We start from the raw sequence: 23,080 nt of genomic DNA, 5'->3' as shown, positions 1-23,080 counted from the left end.
TCGTAACTTCTTTCTTTAGACCTAGTCCCAAAGATGAGCATTAACTCTTTTTTTTTTTTACTCAAACACACATAGGCGTGGAATGCTTTGTTTTATGCCATCCTCTCCATTCCAATTTACATAATCAGTTCCTCACCAAAAATCTTTAAGTTTGAGTTGAGGTTCGTAGAGTGAGTGGCCCACCAGCACCATATGAAAAAGCTAAGAAAGAAGCCATTCAACGCCCCATCTACATTCACTCATCAGTTCCCCTTCCACAGCTCGTATATCTCTTCCCTCATCCTGAACAAACCGTCTCAATTTGTCTCAAACTCCAGCAATGGTTGTTGGCGATAATTTTTTTTTTTTCCCCTCCTGGTGTGGCTTTCGTAAATTACATTGAGTGTGGTTCTGTGTGTGATTTTGTACGGGCATGTGAAAGTGAGGTACACTGTCAAACTGCAAATGGCAGCAGCATTCCTGTAACATTTAGGAGAACTTATGTGAGTTGATGATCTGTATTATTTTTAGTGATCTAAATTTGGTTGTGTGTTTTTTGTTTTGTTTTGTTTTTTACAGTATTCATAACTGATTTCTACACTGTTGCACTGTGTTTATGGCCAGAGATAAGGCTTTATGTTGGTTATTCAGGATGAGCTCGGAGATATGTGAACTGTGCGTGGTCTTGCTTTTTTTTAGCATTTGCATTGATGGGAGTCAAGCAACCTTGACTCAAATGTAAAAATATCACACCCACCCCTGCCAGACCCCATTCCCAACCCATGCCACTTTCTGTGCACAGCTCAGATTAGCCCCTACATTCCTGCCATAGTCAGATTTCAACATGTGTGTCTCAATATGTGATAGCTGAATGGGTATAGTGGGGAGTGGGGGAGCATGTTGCAGAGTGGTGCTGTAGAAGATGTGCGGGAAGCAGGATTGGGGAGGAGGTTGCAGAGCCTATGTGTGATGGAGAGAAATTAGAATTGGGGCTTGATCTGTGATGGGGGTGGGGAGGAGAGAGACAGTGTGCTGTGAATTGAACTCCTGTGGTGGTGTTGGTAGCAACTCCCTGGTTAGGGTAGCATTGAGCTTGGCACTCACATCAGGACTAAAATGCCTGTTTCATGTTGGAATGACTGAATTAACTTCCAGATTTGGCACAGTAACTCTTCAGAGGACAAATGACTTTTCTGTGTGTGTTTTAAGCAAACTATTTATTGACTCTTGTGGAGGAAACATTTATAAATGCTCCCTGTTGGAAACATTGTGCTGTATTCCTCACATTTCTCTAGGTCCCTGGCTATACAAGGTTCTCAAATATAGCAGTAAAGAGCGTTGTATGATCAATAGTTAAAGTGTGCAACTTGCCAAATATGTGTTTGTGTTCTGTTTAATCCCTAAGAAGTTATATCCTTATACTATGCCAAAAAATACAAACACACACACACAAACCCACAAGTTTACTACTGCCAAACTGATTTCTTTTTTAAAAATAGAACTGGGTATGCAAACAGGAAAAGGGAGAAATGAATTTAATGGACAAAAGATCAAGTCTGCAGACATCTTAGGAGCCAGCTGTTTGGGAAGATACAGTAATGGAGGGGTGGGGGCACGAATTGCTGTAAACTGTATATTTTAAAAATATTTAAATTGCTAAACCAACATTTTTCTTACTGTGTGCGCTTACATGTAAATCGCAGCCTTAATGTGACATCTGTATCAATTATTTTTAAACACATATAAAGCTGTGCAGCAATTAATTTTTCTCTCTCTCTCTCACTCACACACACACACACACACACACACACACACACTCTGCCTTTACTATTGCATTTTCCCAAACAGAGGACTATTAAGGAGGTGTATGCCTAGACCTGAATTTCAGTAGAAGCTCGGTTCCTAATTCCCCTAGGGTCCTTTTGAAAATCCCAGCTGGAAGGGTTTGAATGTGCTTATAAGCATGCTGCTCCATCACTGTTCTTTGGAGAATATTCACCCAGCAGCAGAGAGCTTTCACAAGTCCCAAAGCCCCACTTATAACTCATGTTTTAGGCTGAATTTTACCCACTGAGTACAGCAAGCCAAAATGGGGGAAGACTTCCTCTTTAGCTCAAACTCTCTTGCACCTCTAACCTCCCGACAAATCTGTTGGAATAAGGTGAGCGCATCACACACATACTCTTTCCCTCTCTGACACCCTCCCCCCCCCCACACACCTTTCCCCAAATCTGGTCACGTGTCAGATGTCTTTGGTTTAGGGCCCAATCCAGTTGGTAGGCAGGCTCAGAGCATGCCTGATTGGGCCCTGCAGGTGAGATAGGTGGGGGATGGCCTACTTTGAAATCCCATGGGGTTTAGTCATGAGCTAGAGCACCGAGCAGCTCAGCAGCATCAGGATTTAGGCAGGTTTGCACAGGCCCACCAGCAGAAACTTAGGTGCATGGGGACTTTAAGTGCCTATAGGGTTAGGCAGCAGCTGAATGGGAGATTTGAGGATCTCCGTGCTGCCTAAATGTTGGACTTGGGTGCATAAGTCCCATTGTGGATCTAGCTGGGAGTGACTTGCCCAAGCTCACAAAAGAAGTCTGTGGCAGAGCCAGGAAGCTAGAATGAAAGCCCCAATTCTGACAGATGTTGGGAAAATGTATTCCAGATCAGGACCTTTAGCTCTTCACTAACCAGGGTAGACTGATTTATATGCAGAACCTACCTTCATACAACTCCAGGGATATCCTTGCCAATTGGGGAGGTGGTTAACTTATTATTTGGTGATGAAAGTGTTCGTTTTAGCAGGGATGTTTACACTTGCCATTATTAAGGCTAAGATTTTGTCATGGTTATTTTAATTAGTCATGGACAGGTCACAGGCAATAAACAAAAATTCACTGAAGCCGTGACCTGTCTGTGACTTTTCCTGCTGCAGCTCCATGGTTTCTCCCACCACCAGGGTGGTTGGGAGCTCTGGGGTTCCCCCTCTGCCTGCGGCAGCTGGAAGCTGAGGCCTCCCCCCGCCACGGCGGCTGGAGTTGCAGGGTCACTATATTTTCCAAAGAGAAAACGGGACACCTCCAGCCACTCACTCAAGGTCTCCTCCTCCCCCTGCACGAGGCTGTTGCCTGTGGCTGGAACCCCGAGGAGGGCCCCCTCAGGAGTTTGTCACCTGTCGCTGGAAGCTTGCAGGGGGGCCCCTGTCACTGCAACCCTGTCAGGGCCCTGCTGATTGACAGTTCCTGGGTCTGAAGCAGAAAATGTCAGAGATCTCTAGAAATCCGATTCCGTGACTTCCACATCTCCATGACATAAACATAGCCTTAGCCATTATACATGCAAAAATGCAGAGAATATTGACTGCAACAACAACTAATTGGAATTGCTAATAAGTTACATGCATTTTAGGAATCATTCTTCTATTGTATTAGCAATATGGGACCTATCAGATTAATTTCACACTTTTCATTGACCCCTCTTATGCCCTCACTGAGAGGGTAACTTTATTCTTTGACAGGTAACCCAGAACTACATATGTGGTAAGTAAGCCAGTTAATACTGGACATGTTGGGAGTGCCAGTTCTGTTGCCACCAAACATATTTTAACAAAAATGGCAGCGAATTCCATCTCTCCTATTAACAACGCTTTACACTTTAGATTGGGGGGGGTGTTTCCCCTCTTCTTTTTTTTGTAAGTCTCCCCTTATGAGTATGTAATCATTCCATCCATTTAAGTGTCTTGATCAGATTGTTTTTAGCAAGATAATCCAACACATAGAAGTTTTGCCAGAAGCTGAGAATGGGTGACAGAAGATGGATCACTTGATGATTGTCTGTTCTGCTCAATCCCTCTGAAGCACCTGGCATTGGCCACTGTCCGAAGACAGGATACTAGGCTAGATGGACCTTTGGTCTGACTCAGTATGGCAGTTCTTATGTCTAACATATAGTTAGAATTATGCAAATAGGAATTCTGATCTAGCTTCCAGTTAAGTAACACTCCAAGTAGGCTCAGGATTACTTTAATACGCTTAATTTTTTTTACCTGCCAGAGATAGGGCTGTATTTTTTTCACTCTTGATCTTTGTCTCTTATAGGAGCTGATGCAGCAGAATGCTATTGGTTATGTATTAAATGCAAGCAACACCTGTCCAAAGCCTGACTTTATCCCAGAGTCTCATTTCTTGAGAGTTCCTGTGAATGACAGCTTCTGCGAGAAAATTTTGCCTTGGTTAGACAAATCAGTTGATTTTATTGGTAAGAAGATGAGATATAATAGCTCTATGCTAATTATACCATGTATCTTTTTTAAAGCGTTTTTATCCATTTTAATTCTTTGGGTTTTTTTGTTGTTGTTGTTGTTTGGTTGGTTTTTTTTGCTAAGTGTCTCATTGTCTTTTATGATGAGAAAGTAACCGGAAGCACCTGATCTACCTTCCATATTGCAATTGTCATTTTATATACCACTCTTGTAACCCTACCCATACATCTAAACTCAGCAGTCCCCAAACCATCAACTTCTGCTCCAACTCAGGTCTCTCTGTCTCTAATTATGTTCTTGCCTATCTGTGAACCCCTTTCATTGCTGCTCTACTTATTTTGAGATAGAAGAGTAGATCTGAACATGCTATTCAGGCACCATCAACTTTATATAATAGCACAATAATATTTTCATTATTTTTGTTCATTCTGACATTTTGCTTATTTTTGGAGGGGGGGGTGAGGGGAAAGAGCAGTGCTACACCCTGACTAGATGTTTTTGTGGAGTTGACACTGAAGACTTTCTCCTGAGTGGTTACAGTTACGTTGAAACGTTGTTGGATTTTAAAGTACACCTGTACCCCGATATAACGCTGTCCTCGGGAGCCAAAAAATCTTACCGCGTTATCAGTGAAACTGTGTTATATCAAACTTGCTTTGATCCGCCGGAGTGCGTAGCCCCCCGCCCCCCCCCCGGAGCACTGCTTTACCGCGTTATATCCGAATTTGTGTTATATGGGGTCGCGTTATATCAGGGTAGAGGTGTAGTTCAATTGCATTTATCAGCATAAAAGGCAATGCCACATACAGGAACAAAATTACATGTATAAATGTAAGTGTGCATGTATGTTTAAAATATATATAAATATATGCAACCATTCTGCCATCAGAAAACGTTCATTAGCTGGTAATCTTTGGAATAAGTAATGCTGTACCCTACCTACATGGTCTCTCTGTTGGCTAGGAAACAGCCTGTCTCTCTGCATCACACTAACAGTTAAGAAATCTGCTGACAATTTGTAGAGGGGATTTTTAAGGTCCTGGAAGCAGTAGGCGCATCAGCACATACCATAGCAGTGCCATAAAAAGGGAAGTAGAGTTAAGCGCCAATTGCAGAGTCCTGCTGAACACATATGTAGCATTACATAAATGTCATGTGTGAACAAAGAACTCTGCCATAATCTTTCTTAAAGGGTCAAATTTGGCTTCAGATTTAGGATTTTTGTAAAAATAAGCTTCTCCAAAAGCTAAGAAACGTAATCACAGATTTTCTGTACAATTGGACAGAAGGCTTTTAACAAATAAACAATTTTATAGTGACTTAGCAACAGCATTGTAAGGTTCTCATTCTCCAGCACATATTAAAAGGACAGTTGACATTGACTTACCTTTTGCATATGTCTTAGCCTAGATCATAGAATTCCCCCCGGTCACATACCATGTGATTTAACTAAAATTTTTAAATCATTGCTCTAAGTATGAGTTCAGTATAAATGTAAATTTTGGCTTCAGAGGAAATGGAAAGATAAAAGTTTTGAGCTACTCTCTTTTTCCCTTCTCTTGTATCATCTCCTCCCTGATCCAAAACAAAGGGGTGGGTGTGTATGTGGGTGTGTAAATGTTACAGGTTTCCTTAAAAATCTGCATGAAGAGCTTGAATTTTCCAACACATTAATGATTAAGCTCCCATTGAGTTCATCGGGTGCAGGACAGCAAAGTTATTGCTCCATCAGATTATTATTTTTTTTTTTTTTTAGGGAGAGAGTATTCTGTTTAGAGCAAGAGGGAGGAAGCCAAGAGAGCTGCACTTTCAGGTCCTGCTCTCAGCTTTGACACTGACCCACCACTTGAACTTAGCCAAATCATTTAATTTGTGTTTCATTTTATTCATATATAAAATGGGAACAAATCCCTCCCACTGAGTCCTTGTCAGGATTATTATTTAGTGTATCATGAGATGGTTTCTGTAATGCTGTAAGTATACAGTAATATTCTTAATACAAGAACAGATCAACATGGGTACATGAATGAAAGAGAATGCATCAGTCATAACACTGATTTCTGCTTGAAGCTTCCATGGGATCTGTAATAAAGAGTGAACTTTAAAGTTCTATCATTTTAACAGGGAGCTTTTAAATATTTCATCACCCTGTGCCATTGACAGTGACACTTCTTGAATTTTTCTTTTTGTTGTACAGAGAAAGCAAAAGCCTCAAATGGGCGAGTTTTAGTGCACTGTTTAGCGGGGATCTCCCGCTCCGCCACAATTGCAATTGCATACATCATGAAGAGAATGGATATGTCCCTTGATGAAGCCTACAGGTAAGGATAGACTTTTTTCCTTTTAAATGAGCTTTTGTGCTTGTCAGCTTGAAACTTATAAACATTATTTCATCATGTACTCTTTCCTCTTCATCCAAGAATGCCTGAAGTTACCCTTGCTTTAAGTATGGACTTCCTGCAGACTCTCACCTGCTGTTGTTTTGTAGGAAGTAAAAACCTAACATTGATGTGGACACAGCAGCAAAATGAGGACAGACACATGCATGGAATGAAGCAGCAGGCTGCAACTTTTATTAAATTTTAATACAGGAGGGGCACTACCCACCCATCATCCATACTCTCCTATACCAGGCATTTAATTAGTTTCAGTGTGGGGGTTACAGGGCTTCTTACCATAAAACTCATAACGTGGGGTGGCTTTCTTCAGCTGACTCCTGCTACCCCCTGCTCTGAGTCCTAGCCTCCCTACCCCCCCTACAAGGGGGACAGAGGCTGCAGCAGGCTAGGGACTTCCATCCACAAGGGCCACAAGGTCTGACCTATCACATGAGCCCAAAGCCCACCACCAAAATGCCAGGTATTTTATTTGTGGGAACTGACCCTGCCAGCAGGTAGGGGATCTTGGTGGACAACTACTGCACTGGTGGGGTGCAAAATCTTCTTTATTAAGAAAATGCAAAAACAGGGAAAATTCAATAGTGGGGGGTACAGGGTTTGTTAAGGTAGACAATTGGGGAGGGGTTTCTTTTAGTAAATAGGATAGGGGGTTTCAATAGTGGGGTACAATACAGTGGGGTCCAATACCAACTGTAACAGGTAGCTAACAGTTCCTATGTAAAGGGTGTGTCACAGCAGCATATAACCAACTAACAGTTATGGGTAAAATGTGTTTAAATAACCAACAACTCTAGGTAAAAATATGTCACAGTGGTGTAAATGTAAAATGTGAAGTGTGTTAGAGCGAAAAGGGGTAACCAATGGGATTTTATGCTAGACTTCAGTAATACAATTGAGGTTTGGCAGCAGCAGGAGCGGGGTGAGCATGTGGGGGAAGGGATTAAAAGAGAGAGAGAGAGAGAGAGAGAGAGGCAGTGGTAGAGGAGTGAGGTTGGGGGATGGGGGAAGAGGAGCACGTGGTGGAGCAGAGACCAAAGGCAGAGGCGCTGCAGAGGGAGATTTAAACTGAGGGAGACACAGAAAGCAGACAGGCTGCAAGTTTAAACAACAGAGACTGCAACGAGTGACTGGGGAGACACGGGCAAGCTTGCGCGGGGGGGGGGGGGGCGGGGGTTAACTAGTGGTGGCTGCAGCAGTGGGTGGCTGCAAGCCGGCGGCCCAGGATACAGTCCAGGAAGGCACAGCCTAGCAGCAGCAAAGGCTTATTTCCAGCAGCAAAGGCGCTGCGGAGCAAGAAACAGATTACAGATACAGACCAAGGAGTTAGCTTGGGTCTGTCTGCTGGGGAAACAAGGCCAGCAGCTAGGACAGGGGAAGTTTGCAAGAGGGAGTTCTTACCAATCCCCAGGACAGCAGCAAGCACAGAGACAGGAATGGCAGTAGCATCGGAGGATGGAGAGAGGACTCGATTCGCTTACAATAATCAGGAGATCTCCAGGCACAAATTTGTTGTTCATGGGAGGGGAGTTTAAAAACGGGGGTACGCTCAAAAACAAACGAGTGCGGGGAGAGGGCCCCCCAAAGACCCCTAGCTGATCAGACCAGGTGGCAAAGCAAGGACCTTCTCCGAGGTCTGATCAGAAAATGTCCGGCTTTAAAGGCAAACTCGGGCAGTTTCCCACCAGTACTTTTGATTGGCCCCTCTTGATACAGGGGAGGAGAGACGGCAGGGAAAGGCTGCAGGTAAGCATAGGACCTGTTCTGAGCCACAGGTATGACTCATATGCTTAATTAGTTGGCCACTTCAGGTCTTGCATTTCTGGGCAGTGCCCCCCACACCGAGCCCGGGTCTGAACAAAGGAACCAAACAAAGAAGCAAGAAGCCCCCTCCCTAGGCAGAGCAATGGCTCCAATTAGTCTGTACAAGCCATTCCTATGAATAGGGCTGTGACTTTAGCACAATGGCCAGGAGGGGCAGCCACACAAGACAAACAGAAAGGAGAGGGGGGGAAAGGAATGCAGTGGGGGACAGACAGGAACCATTCATTTTACTCTCTTAACTGCACTGGAAATGGGCCTCAAGTTGCAACAAATAAACTCTACCTCGGTTAGGTACTAAGCATATTGCTATTTAACCCACTGTGACTTGAAGAGGCCACAAAGAAGGCAAAAAATTCCCTGGTCCTCTGCCAGTTTGTCCATGAGAGAGCAAATTCCTTCCTGATCGCCTAGACCCTGTTTAGTCTATCAGCATCTGTCAGACCAGGTTCCCATTTCTACTTCGGGTGGGTAGGGTGAGCTGCTGAAATGCAGCCAAAAGAGGCTCCACATGGCCCCTGTGCTGAGCTAAATCCTGAGAGCTGGGGAATGGTGGCCAATCAGCACCTTTCTCCCCCAGCTGGCCAATGGGTGCCAGAGACCCCAGGAGGAGAAGCTACCTATTGTCCCTTCAAGGGGGAGGGATAGCTCGGTGGTTTGAGCATTGGCCTGCTAAACCTAGGGTTGTGAGTTCAATCCTTGAGGGGCCACTTAGGAATCTGGGGCAAAATCAGTACTTGGTCCTGCTAGTGAAGGCAAGGGGCTGGATCTGATGACCTTTCAGGTCCCTTCCAGTTCTATGAGATAAGTATATCTCCATATATTTGGTGAGTGTCTCCCTCTCTTGTTACTGGGACTGTCCCCCTTTCACCACTGGCCCCATCAAGTTCCCCCACCCATTCATATGGGTGTGTGGCAGTTAGCTCCCAACTGCAGAATATAGTCTTGGCCTCTGCTCTGTAGGTAAGGGGTAGAATGTTAAATAATAGTAATAGCTAGAAAGAAATAGAATACGCAGATGAGACCACATATAGGCCACCATCTAGTAGTCTGTGCCAATATAAGCCACAAAGAGAGAGGAGAGAAACCAGAATAGCAAATGTTGTTTATATAGTGTGTGCACTTCTTAAAATGCTAGATTGAATCTAATGATTTACCGGTGGTATTGGATGATGATCACAAATGGCTGTAGTGAAGGTCTTCTAGGAATTAAGTAAACTGAAAGATGATTCATTTGTTGCCATTGAAGTCTGTCAGTGATCATTCTGAAAATCTTTTGAAGTGACCATTTTTTGGGCAGCCAAGGATTTTGTACAAGAATTGAGCTCTGTTTCACATGAGTCGGCAAGTTTGGAATCTAGTTTGACTGTGAATGCTTTGGGAAGGTTGAACACAGGCTTGTTACCACCATTTTTGTACTTCATTTGACAAACATTTTGTTGTTCTCAATGGCGCAGAAAGCCAACCTGGCTTTCTTTTTGTTCGCTTCTGAGTACGTGGTTATCTGTAATGTGCACTGTAAGCTTCCAAGAACATAATTTTGAACAGCTGCTGCTGAGCTGGTAAACATACCTTGCAAATTACTACAGGTGTCGCTGTGATGGGAAGAAAGGTATTTGAAAATCTGCCTGTGAGTAACTTCTATTTGAATGGCAGAATTTCTTCTGGATCTAACCAATATTTCATTAGAGGGGGGATAGAAACTCTAGGTTTTTAAAGGCTGCTCTTTACAGAATGTGGGAGATGTATCATGCAAGATCTGAACACTGCATCTCCTCAGAACTAGTTAGGAACCTACTAATGCAAAGGAACTTCCATTAGATATGGTGAAAGTGGCGCAAATATGGGATGCTGACGAACAAACTAGGAATTAGACAGGACAGAGATGAAAAATACATGGTTTATGTGCAGTGATTACCTGTTTCACAAGGCAGACTGAGATTCTGTGTTACAATCGCTTTAGGTTGGCAACATTGGGAGAAATGAAACTGGAGCTGTATGCATGACAGAAGTCTAACCTTTTCTAATGAGATTTCTCATTGGCTATAAGCACTCGCAGTCAATTGAAGGAGTGTTTTCTTCAAACTTTTGCAGTGAATTCTCGTATGTCGCTGTCAATCAAGTCCACAACTTCTGGGCAAAGTTGTGGTAAAGGACTTTTTTTTTTTTTTTTTTTTTTTTTTTAAGCAGTTGTTTAATGTTGTTTTGGTGCAAAGCTTTTAAAAATGAAAATCTACAAAGGGCATATTTCATTTTCTGAATTAGTGAAAGGTAGAAGATAAACAACTATAAAATAACTTGTCTGAAACCTTAGATTTACATTTGTTACAAGTAAAATCCAAGTGAAGGATCAAAGCATTTTCTCTAGTTTATTTTGTACATCTGACTACCGTATAAGGAGAAACATCAAAAATGACTAAAATCAATCCATTTTGTTTGATTAAAGAAACAATTAACATGCTTGTAAAACCCCAAATTGGCATGTTGTCTTGTATGTTTGCAGAACTACTACATTTTCCTTAGTGTCCCTTTAAAAACAGCTTTGGGGGCCTCTAGCAGCACACAGGGCAGAAGTGCCAACATGATGGAAAGAAGCTACTGGGTTAATCCAACCAGGGCAACCATCAGAGAGGAAAACAATTAGAACAAAGATGGTATGAAATAAATTACCCAATTCCTGAACACATTAGAATGAAGTTCCTTGCTCAGGAGATTCTGAGCTGGAGAATTGTCTGCAGGATGTACCATTTCTCCCAGCTGCCAGAGAATAATGTGGATGCATGTGTGAGGGTGGTAGTGTCAGCTGCCATTTTATGCTTGTTGTCTGATCTTCCAATTCAAATTAATTATTATTATTATTAATTATTTTATTTTGCCACTAGTCACAGGATTAGCACTGAAAGGGTTCGCATACATTGTAATCAAAAAGTTCCACGTCCTCTCCATGACTGGTAGCAGTGGCTAGTGCAAAACAGACCAAACAAAAAAAGGCATCTTTTTTGTGTGTTTTTGTAGTTTTTATTTCATGGTTCTATAACTTAGTTATATGGATTTTTCTGTTTTAGTCTGACTGGAACAGTTTCTTGTGGAGACTTTTTTGTGTTTAGCTTTTTTTAATATCGTAGTATATTTTGAGTGTTTTACTTTTCCACATGTGCATGTGTGTAAGAGAATGAGGCCTAGTCTTCACTTACCGGCTGGTCCGGCGGCACGCCATCGATGTTCTGGGATCGATCCCGGAAGTGCTCACAGTCGGCGCCGGTACTCCAGCTCGCCGAGAGGAGTACGCGGCGTCGACGGGGGGAGACTTCCTGCCGCGTCTGGACCGCGGTAAGTTCGGACTAAGGTACTTCGAATTCAGCTACGTTATTAACGTAGCTGAATTTGCGTACCTTAGTCCGAAGTCCGGACTAAGTGGGGACCAGGCCTGACTTTCTTCTAGAGTTCACTAGTTCTTGATGGTTTTTGCTCCTCTTTTAATACTCTTCCTCACCCCATTTCCTAGACTTCCAGATTTTTGCCTTTTCCTGGTGGGTTTTTATATTTTCTCCTCCCACCTAAATACATGATCACAGGGACAGATGCATTTGCTGCCACTCCCACTTATACTGGCTTTTTGTGATTGCTCCTGCCATTTTGTTACTTGTGTAATTCCAGGAATGAAAACACAAGGGTAGGAGGGTGGGGTTGGACTCCTATGTTGGCACGTACATTGACAATGGTAACTTTTTTAGAGCCTGTAAATAACCGGTAGTATTCATGGGCTACAATGCAAATCAAACAAGTTGTCAAGAAGTAACTGTATATAACTTCAGAGGAAGTGTTTGCCAAAACTTCAATATTGGACTTCTGTTTACTTTTGGATTCTAATTTAGCAAATGTACTTTCTTAACTTTATATATTTTAAGTTCATCTGGTTCAATACTGGATGCTTAAATTTAAGCATGTATATAAATTCCATTGATTTCAATAGGATGTAAGGAGTTGTTTCAGTGCTTTACTGAACAGGCACAAAGCAAATTTTTACAAAATTGCCAGCCAAGGAACTGGGGTGGGGGGGAATCTATTTCTGAAAAATTCTGAAATGTTGACATAGCCCAACTGTGTTGCATTTTAATATTTAATTAATCAAATGATATAAAAGTCAATTAATTTTCAGTTGGCTGAAGATAGAAAGACTGATGCATCATAGAAGCCAGTGGTCCTTGTTGCACAAATTAGGCCCAAGATATTGCAGAACAGGCTGACCCTGCCTACAAGAAGATAAAAACAGGATAGAGAGAAGGTCAGAAAATGCTAATATTAGCAAGATAAACTAATTTAAAATAATGAGAGAGTTAAAGGTGATCTACGAAGGGGCGGGGGGGGAAGAATGAAGAACTCTTTTTTTCTTTAATATATGAAGAAGGTCTGAGAGGCTCTTAAAAAAATCCAGCAAAACAGGTTATCCAGAACCAGAGAATCTGAAGTAAAAACTTGCACAGAATAACCCCAAACTCCTGTTAGGTTTTCTTTATATATAGTGAGGAAGCAAAAATAAAGGCACCTTTTTCGCCCTCTTCTTTAAGAAGAGCTGTGTAAACTGTAAAAAGGAGAGAGAATATGTTGGGTTGTCTAGTTGCTTACGTTTGAGTCGTTCAATTCATTGCTCTCCCTGCCTTTCCCATGCATCCATTAGTGGTGCTTCTTTGATCCTGACTCCAAATATCTTAAGAATCAAGACACCCCAAAGACTGTAAGCCTCGTACTCTGAGTGGGAATATTACTCACATTTTAAACAGTAGGGTTTTTAAATAATTCTTGCATTTTCTCTTTAGATTTGTGAAAGAAAAAAGGGCAACAATTTCTCCCAACTTCAATTTCCTGGGCCAGCTTCTGGATTTTGAGAAGAAGCTTAAGAACCAGACTGGGCAGCCTGGACCAATTAGCAAGCTGAAACGTTTGCATTTGGAAAAAAGCAGTGAGCATGGACTGGTTCCCGAAAGTGGACAGAGCAGTGGCCTCTCCACTAATCAGCTTGGCACTAACTCTACCTCTGAGCCTGTGGAGCAGAAGCCAATGGACTCTGGAAGTCTGCCATGCTCGCACTTGCCAGCATTAGAGGATAGCCCGCTGGTACAGGGCATAAATGGACTCCATGTGTCCTCTGACAAGGTAGAAGATAGCAACAGACTGAAGCGCTCATTTTCTTTGGATATCAAATCCGTATCCTACTCAGCAAGCAGCAGCTGTGTGACTGCAGCGGTGCAGGGGTTTGCAGCGTCAGAGGACACTTTAAAGCAGTTGAATGTTTGTAGTATTCTAGATGGCGGCAACAAGCTGTGTCAGTTCTCCCCTGTCCAGGAAGTTTCAGAACAGACGCCAGAGACCAGCCCCGATAAAGAGGAGGCAAATCCTCCTGAGAAACCTCAAAACGCCTGGCAGCTGGACAGCCAGAGCAAGCGGCAGCACATGGGGAGAACCGGCAGCGGCAGCACAATTCAAAGGTCACTGTTGTACCCGCTGCATCGGAGTGGGAGCATGGAAGACAACTACAGAACAAACTTCCTGTTTGGTCTTTCCACCAGTCAGCAACATGTGGGAAAGTCTGCTGCTGGGCTAGGCCTCAAAGGCTGGCACTCTGACATTTTAGCTCCTCAGACATCCACCACATCCCTTACCAACAGCTGGTATTTTGCTACGGAATCCTCACACTTCTATTCTGCTTCTGCAATCTACGGGAGCAGCGCCACTTACTCTGCTTACAGCTGCAGCCAGTTGCCCACTGGCTGTGACCAGGCCGGCGCTGTGCGCAGGAGGCAGAAGCAGAGTGACAGAGGTGATTCAAGGCGCAGCTGGCACGAGGAAAGCTCCTTTGAAAAGCAGTTTAAGCGAAGAAGCTGCCAGATGGAATTTGGGGAGAGCATCATGTCAGAAAACAGATCCCGAGAGGAACTGGGGAAAGTGGGCAGCCAGTCTAGCTTTTCGGGCAGCATGGAAATCATTGAGGTATCCTGAGAAATGGCAGACAATTGTGACGCTGTAGCTGGCTTATTTTTCCCGTTGTTTAAAACAATTCCCTGTAAATCTGAAATTATTTTAAAAACTGGGGCTTCAGTGTGAAGGCAATGAATAGATTTATACCAGACATGACAAACTAATATGTGCAAGGGGGAGAGCCGCTGTATTTTTGTTTTTTTGTTTTTTCTCCCCCTCCCACTTAAGGTGGAAGGCCAGATGTTTCAGAAGTTTTCCCTAACAGATGAAGCAATTATATGTGACAAATTGCACGTCCTTTAAACAAAGCTTTCTTAGTGACTGACAGGTCATCTCCCTGGTTCCACTGACACACATTACTAAAAATCACAAAAACGAATTCTAGCGCCCCTCTTCAAATCCTCCCTTCCCCCGAAATCAACAGTGCACCTTAGCCCTGAGACTGAGCCGACTTCTGGAGAGAGATCCTTTTCCTTAAGGGCGGAGACTAGTTATGAATCCAAACAAGTGGCGACTGATCACAGCAGGGCTGGGCTAAAAACAAAGCTCAGACAATGTAAATATTGATGTAACTATCATTCTAATGGACAGGTTTGAGGTGACTTGCCAGAAAGCTGCTTTAGAGCAAAATCATACCTCAAAAGATAAATAAAGCTTTCATGGCTACCCACTCTCTGGTAGTCAGTTTGCAAGCAGTGTGGATAGATGACTGGCCACACAGTGAGACTGATTAAAGCTGTCTACGCACAAGTTCCTCAGTTGGCTGAGAGACCAGTGGTAAAATTTAATCTTCTCAAATGTGCTCACTCCTCAGTTCATTTAAACACAAAACCAGACAGGGTTTTTTAGCGTGTGATTATGAAGTTGGCTTTTGAGGTGTGGATCTGTCACCTCTAAACCTGATACTAAAGGAAGAACTGAATGCTGGTAGCATGAATGGTGGATAATATTTAGGGCTACGTGCAAGAGATAAGTGACTGGGTGCAAGTAGCACCATCCCTTTGTCTACTGAAAATTAATTGGAGAGAGCAGATTTTTTTTTTTCTTTAAAGAAAATTGGTAGGAGCTTTGGATTTGTCCTCTAGAAATGTAGTAACAGTGTGAGAATTGCCCCATCCATGCTTTTTCCCTTTTCCCAAAAGGGGAAGGCTTAGTCTCTACTTCCCTTTTTAAAAAAAAAAAAAAAAAAATTGTTTCCACATGCTTGCCCAAATCTTGAGGATTCGCACATACCTAGGCATGTACACATCCCTTCTTTAATCCTCAAACTTTGTCAGACCCACTAACTACAGATGAGAAGTGGAGCAGCCTGTTAAGATCAAGCCTCAATCATTCAAGAGGGACAGAAGGGGTTCCACATTATTATCCTTCATGGGTTGGGGGTAAAAGATGGCAGTTAAAGAAATAAGATTTAAAAAGAAAAATCAAGACCAAATGCTGGAGATAAAAGACTTTCCCATGACATGTTCTAAGCTAACCTGAGAATCTGACCATTGAGGTTCTGTCTCTATCCCCACTGTAGGGCTTCTATGCTAATACAACATAGTTTTGCTGATGGCAAGAGTTGTAAATCCTGCCACTGCTGGATTTGTTGTTATTGCTGGCCAGTACCTGTTTCAGAGCCTTAACTACCTATTGGAGATTCCTGCTAGGGAAGATCTTGTCATTTCCTTGCTGCCAGAGGAGACCGGGATAGGGCTTGTTCATTTATTTTATTTTTATTTATTCTGAGAGGGAGAGAACCAGCAGCTTTCTCTCTCCAGCCTGATATTCTTGTGGTACTCTGGCTGCCACTTCCCCAGGCCACTTTATATGCCTTGTTAGAGGATTATGGTATTAAAACAACAAATGATCCGCAGGGGTCTAACATGCTTCGTCCTTCAGTCCAGGGTTGTGACAAAGATCACAGTGTGAAAATTCTCAGATCCCTACAGTGGCCTGCAGTAGGTGTAGGGGAGGGGGAGATGTGTAGGACTCACTGTTTGTACAGTTTCAGTGCAGGCAGCTGAAAATATAAAATACTTTTAAATGAGTAACTGCTTTTTAAAGCAGTTGGCTGAGGTTTTGTCAGTTAAGATCTGGTAGTCACTGAAGCCCTAGTTCAAGTCAGCAGCTTGTTTTTGTTCTTTAAGAGTAGCTAGTTGGTGACTCAAATCTCAGGTTTTACTATATTGAGAAATGGACAGGATTGTGTCTTTTTTGTTTTGTTTGTGGCTAGGATGTGACTTAAATGTCCTATGATGGACTTTTTTTAAACTAGCACTGAGAGAAAGCTACAGAGTTGATTAACTTGATCCTAAAGAGTGCAAGACACACAGACTGCAACTGGAATGGTTGAATCCATAGACTGTGTTTGTTATGTGTGTATGAAATGCAGGAAGGGAGGGTAGTTTGGGTAAGCATGTAGGTTGATACCACATTGTAAAGCATATCAGGTTTTGGCTAATCACTACCCATACTGCCACTTGTTTTATATAGCAAGTGAAAGTGATGTTCAGCATATAAACACACAATGTGTGTAATATACAGGATACATGTGATCCATTTATGAGATCTCATGTAAACCAGATTTCAGTTACAACCACTTTAAGTAACAGTTGAAATCAAATATTTCACAAGAAGGGGGTTTGGAAAGTATTTTAAAGACATCGCAGCTAGCAGAAACAAAGCTGAGAACTTCCAGGCTTCTGCTAGGAGACTTTTTTTTTTTTTTTTTGTAAACTCTCTTTCTTGGCAACTGAAATCTGGTCTCATTGCAACTCCTCATAATTCCAAACATCCTCGAATCAACAGTTAAGTGATGGCTGCAGGATCAGCAGTCTATGGGATTGGGCTGTTGAGCACACCACCATGGGAGAAAGAAGCCTTGGAGCCTGTCCAGTAGTGGTATCTCCTTATCTCATTTCTGTACTCGTATCCTGTACCTGAGAGATGCTAGAAAATGGGTTTAAGAAGTTTGGAAAGTGAGATGGAGGCTGGTGGGAGAAGTGTGTAAATGTTTAATCTGAATATAATGTTCTTTGGTGTATGGCAAGCTGTTTAAATGGTTCAAAGATGAGTTTCTCATCTTGATGTGTCATGAGCATTACTTGTATGTTATGATGAAATAAAATCAGAAGTGGTACCTGTTTCTATAGAATGGCTGTGAGACTTTTTGCAGTCAGCTGCAGAGCATGCACTTACCTGTCTGCATACAACACAGTTCCAAGCAACCAGGAGGCTGGATCTTTCCCAACGGCTGCTTCTGGTCATCTACTTATTAATTACAGAATGGGTAACTTTGTTGAAGTGGAGGCGAACAAATGTTGAACTTTAACTGAGCTTAGTCACACCTAGCAGTCAGTAGTGATTCTACATCTTCAATAATCGTTTGGTGTTCTTGCCTGTTGCCACACTCTCTACCCATTAGAACAGCAACAGCTGCTGTATCCTTGTGTTAACCTTTTAAACTGTCTGTTATTGTTAAACACAAATGCCTGGTGGTACTTGCTTTACAAGGCAATAATCCAGTTTCCCAAGTGGATATACTGAGGCTTTGTAGAACAGCTGTGCTACTGGTCTTGCAGCAACTATTTCACTGTTTAAATTACCTAGGGGCCGGGGGAGTGCCTCATGTGCTATGCGCTCGTGCTGCCCTTCCCCTAGTTTGTTTAGCATGATGGATAACTGCTTTGACTGATGCTGCATGTGCAGGTGTGCGCACACAGTGCCGCCTTGCTGCTGAGGGGGAGTGACACATGAGGGGACAGTGGACTTGCCAGCCTGGCCTCACCTTTGAGACTAAGTGGTAGTAGTTATACAGTAAGTGTGCTGCATTCTTTTCTGGGAAAAGCGTGTAAGCTCTTACAGTACTGAACTGAGGATGAGATGAGTCTGTTTCTTTGGCTGAGATGTCAACCTACCAGCTGGTCAAGGCATTGGTGCTGCTGCACCCCCTGTCTTGAAGTAGTTTCCATCATATACAGGGTTTACAGTTTGGTTCAATGGCTCTCAGCATCTCCACTATACAAATTGTTCCAGCACCCCTGAGTCAAGGGTGATACCACCAGAGGCTATAATGACTCCTACAAACCCTTGCTTGACAGCTTATTAAAATCATTCCTAACTATCCACCCAAAATTCAGCAGTGTCTTTTTTTTTGTTTTGTTTTGTTCTTTAAAGTTGTTTACAATATTAAAAGGGAAAGGGTAGAGTTTCTGTATTTCCCCTTCCCTAGGAGGTAGTAGCACCATCTAACTAGCAATCTTACTTTGTGCTGGCTTTCTGAAAACAAACTGCCAGTGCTAAATAAATGCTTGAATCCAATACAGAAAAAAAATAGGGCAAGAGTGACATCTCCTCTAAACTGCTTCATCTTCTTATATGAAGAAAAATGCACATTTTGAAAACCTCCTTGCAGTGTCTGCTCTCACTCAACTTCACTCTGCCCCCAGCAAGTCAAGTTCTGATTTAAATAGAACAACATTTTGCACTTGAGTTCTCCTTGAGAAATAGACCTTAAAAGGAACAAGAGTAGTTTCAAAATGAGTCTGCTTATCTTCCAATTGTTCCTCACACCCACTCTGCATATACCACCCAGCCTTTGCATGATTTACTGTACTCCTCTCCCCACACCCACCCTCCTGTGCTCCATGCTGGTGCCATCAGAGCACTGCAACAAGAAACCCCAAGCCCTCTCTGGCAGAAGGGAAGGAGATGAAATACAGTTGGACTCACCAAAACTTGGTCAGCTGCATCGGCAGCTTGCATGTTGCCACAAGCCAGTTCTAACTACATTCTCAAATGTGCCTCCTACTATTTCAGGGGTCTGGTAGCCTACTGATTAAATGCACTGCCTTTTCACCTGTGGAACCTCTCTCTACACAGCAAAGAAAAACATGGGGCTGTTTCATTGCTGTGTAGGTTTCCAGGCTCAGGCTGGAGCCCAAGCTCTGAGACCCTCAGGGCTCTGGAGCCCAGGCTCCAATCCAAGCCTGGAAGTCTACACAGCACTGAAATAGTCCTGCAGCCTGAGCCCTGGCTGTCTAGTTGCTGCGTAGACATGGCTTTAGCTTCATATCAAGGCCAAGTTTCAGACCTGTGTTGTTCAGTCCAGATTCTAATGGACAACTTGCTCTACTTCTCCAATCATAAAACAAGAGAACTCCATAATGCAGAAAAAGGCAATGTTGTGCTGTTGAGTGTAAGGAACTTAACAAATTTGAAATGCTTTACTTTATTGGTATTAAGAGACCAGTAAATAACATTTCTATGGAGACATTTTTCCAGATAGTTCAAGCTTCCCAAAATGTGCGTGCAGAGTATTCATCTGTCAAAACTGTAACTTGCTGTAAGTAGTGAAGGGCTGTGGAACAATCTGCTGCTAGTTATGAACACAGCAACCACACAACCTGATTTGATCGGTGCTTGTTCTGTTTATGAAAAATCACCAAGGAGTGGTGGTTTCAAAAGCACTCAGTGTTGGCCTAACTCTATGGCCACTGTCTTCAGTAGGAGCAGAATTAGACCATGGCTGAACAGTTCTGAAAATTGGAGTTCTTGCTAGGAGCTCCTGACTCTCACATTAAAGCTGAGCAAAAACTCCCTTGCATTTGTTTTTAACCTTTAACTTCCTCCTGAGGTAAAAAAATCCCATTGTTGTAATACTGTCGTGATCACACTAACACCCTTCCCACAACACAATTTGTTTTGAAGCCTAAAAGAATTCTGCTCATCATTATCCTTATTGGACAACTGAGTTCCTGGCAACCTACCCCTCTAGAGTATTACGTGAAGTTCAACTGGAATTCAGGTCTTCCAGGTGGAATTGTCATACGTAAGACTTAAGAGTTTCTAGAAACAAATCTTCCATTACAGTTTATACTGCCAGAGGATTAAGGACAGCTGTTATAAACAGAAAAGAAAAAGGGGGCTATTTCTAGCATTCAGTAGTTTCACCCTTTCCCATAAAGTGCTGCCTTTTTAAAAAGCTGGAGTGTAATTAGGCTTATCAACTGCTGCAAAAGAGACACCGATTATAGCGTTGTCCTATTAGAGGGAGGTGCTGACAATTAGTCATTTATGTTATATTTTTAGCTTATGGGAAATTTTTGAACATGTAGTTCCACCTACTGTTTGGGAAGTGCCAGAGGTAAAGCTCTGACTATGGTACTACAGATTATGGCAACAGAGCTTTCGATTAAGTCACTACTTTGACACTGCCAGAGCAAAGAGGTCAAAGACTGAACTGGCATGGAGAAAAAATTAAGGCCTCAAACCTGCAACCGACTCCATGCAAACACACGTAGTGCCCTGAACAGTGCTGAGTCTCTGTGGGTACAGGGGACTTACTGCCTGAGTGGCTCTCAGTTCAGGAATGGACCCTAACTCTATACCTTAAGAGATGGCCATTCCAGGTCACAACTGGGGTACAGTGACAGACTCCTGTGAGAAAGTAGGAGTTCCAGGCACCTGGACTACAGCTGTGGTAACATCCCACAATCACTTAAAATATAAATTGGTTTAACAAATATTTGTATTGTTCAAAACCCCAGCACAAAGGGGAGTTTTTGCACTGTTCACTGTTTTCCTATCCCAAGCCCAGTGGTTGCAGGCAAACTCACTCACGTTTTCCATTTAGCCCTTGGTCTTCCAGCTGGTTGATTGCTGTTATGGGTTGGTCAGGGAGGTGAAGCCTGCATTTCCCCACCCCTGAATTCCTTGTTTCCCCTTGAACAATCCTACCCTCCCCCCCAGCAGAAGAGAGACCCAGTGAAAGAACTTAAACAATTCTGTTACAGGAGTGTGGCAGGCAGCAACAGGATTTTAGGAAGGCTTCCCTCTGGGTCCCAGCCCAGCAGATGATTCAAGTCCTCCTGCAACGCACAATTCAGTCCCAAATGTATGACACTAAACCCATTGCCCAGTAACACACTTTTACATCAGGAGGTGGCTACTACTGTACTGATGGTGTGTTTAACACTATGCTTATGGTAGCAAATGCCAGGGGGCAATGGTCAACCCTTCTGCTTAACAGGCTAGAGGCCCACTGCTGTATTTTGAAGCTAGAAATTATCATGCAGAAAACCTATTGTCAAACGAATAGTGCATGTGTGGAAAGGTAATACAGACCTAGTGTAATTAATGAACTCCTAGAGCACTCTCCTGCAGCTTAGATGGCTGCTGGCTGAATCAATACAGGATTACCCCAAAGCTGAACTCCAAGCATTTTTCAGAATGAGATGATTACCTTCAAATGATATGCGTCATATAACACAGAACAGGGTTAAAGACCTCCACCCACAGGATAACACACAGGAACTGGACAGTACTTCTAAAGATAAGAAGTTTCTCCCGCCCCCCGAAGAAGTCACCACAGAGGAGGTTCCAGCATGAATCACACATCCTTCATTTATTAATAAAACCTAAGCAGTGCCAAACAGAATAAATATTTCAAGTCAAGGTTGTCTCCTTGGCTAGAGCGATTTGAAAATGTCCTTAGACAACAGCCCACCGTGAGAAATCCTCTGGCTGCCTAGCACTGGAGGAAGTTGCATTTAGTAAACAAACACACACAACTTTCATACAGCGTTAAATAAACTGCTGGACAATCAACCTCACTCAATAAGGGGGGGAGGGATAGCTCAGTGACTTGAGCATTGGCCTGCTAAACCCAGGGTTTTGAGTTCAAGCCTTGAGAGGGCCACTTAGGGATCTGGAGTAAAATCAGTACTTGGTCCTGCTAGTGAAGGCAGGGGGCTGGACTTGATGACCTTTCAGGGTCCCTTCCAGCTCTATGAGATAGGTAGATAGATAGATAGACCTAACATAAACCACTGAAGTGGCACTAAAGTGTTGGTGGGGCAGGACTGCATCTACACCACAAGTCTCACCATCCCAGTGCACAGTTAGGGGATGGCCATGTTCTACCATAACCTATCTTAGCTACTCCTATGGCCTCCATTACTATTGTACCTGAGCACCTCACAATATTTAACATAGTTATCCTCACAGCACCTCTGTCATTATCCCCATTTTACAGATGGGGACCTGAGGCACAGAGAGAATAAGTGACTTGCCCAGCATCACACAGGAAGTGTGTGTGTAGCAGAAAATTGAACCTTGGGCTAGCACCCTAAGCATTAAGCCACCCTTCCTCTCTTCCCCAATACAGTTCTATAATAGTGTCCCATCCAGACTTTTTCACTCCCAAAGCTATACTAGACACCCCTACCTGTACCAGATGACCACAGGCTAGTAAGGGGCAGAGTATGGCATCAGATGCTCGTTCAAAACTGTAAACCGGTCGCTGCTGACACATTCACCTACCCTTCCCACAACTGTGACTATTACTGAATGATCTTATGCCCTTTATGTTAAACTGAAGAGAGGAGGGGGCAGAATTATTGAGGGCGCAAAATCTGAGGCAGACTGTGGAAGGCGGGAGGCAAAAATGGGGCACCCTCCAACCCAACAGTGCCAGGCTTCCCTTGCTGCCCTCTACCCCCTTTTACCTCTGTGCTACTTTAACTAAAATTGGAATATTGAATGGCTGTTAGAGCGGGAGCTGCAGGTGCCTGTTGGGACAAACTGCTGCTGAAAGGTTTCCTGGTTTCTGGAGGGCTGGACAGGGGACTCAACTCAACCAGGGAACCTTCCAAATGGAGAGAGAAAAGAG

General features: G+C 43.1%; 1 protein-coding gene across 2 annotated transcripts in view; it reads left to right on the top strand.

Moving 5' to 3' along the window:
• Window positions 1-17,554, top strand: part of DUSP16 (dual specificity phosphatase 16) — a 100,373-nt gene extending 82,819 nt beyond the window's left edge. For both annotated transcript variants that reach the window (XM_054038699.1, XM_054038690.1), the window contains 3 exons: window positions 4,068-4,227; window positions 6,429-6,552; window positions 13,266-17,554. In XM_054038699.1, the coding sequence (XP_053894674.1) occupies window positions 4,068-4,227; window positions 6,429-6,552; window positions 13,266-14,445 (1,464 nt within the window). In that variant the 3' untranslated portion in view covers window positions 14,446-17,554. The remainder of the gene's footprint in view (window positions 1-4,067; window positions 4,228-6,428; window positions 6,553-13,265) is intronic.
• Window positions 17,555-23,080: the final 5,526 nt, after the last annotated feature.

Source organism: Malaclemys terrapin, chromosome 1 (genome assembly GCF_027887155.1).
Source record: "Malaclemys terrapin pileata isolate rMalTer1 chromosome 1, rMalTer1.hap1, whole genome shotgun sequence".
NCBI classification, from domain to species: Eukaryota; Metazoa; Chordata; order Testudines; family Emydidae; genus Malaclemys; species Malaclemys terrapin.
The sequence above is the reverse complement of the archived record's forward strand: the minus strand, read 5'-3'. Positions and strand labels throughout refer to the sequence as shown.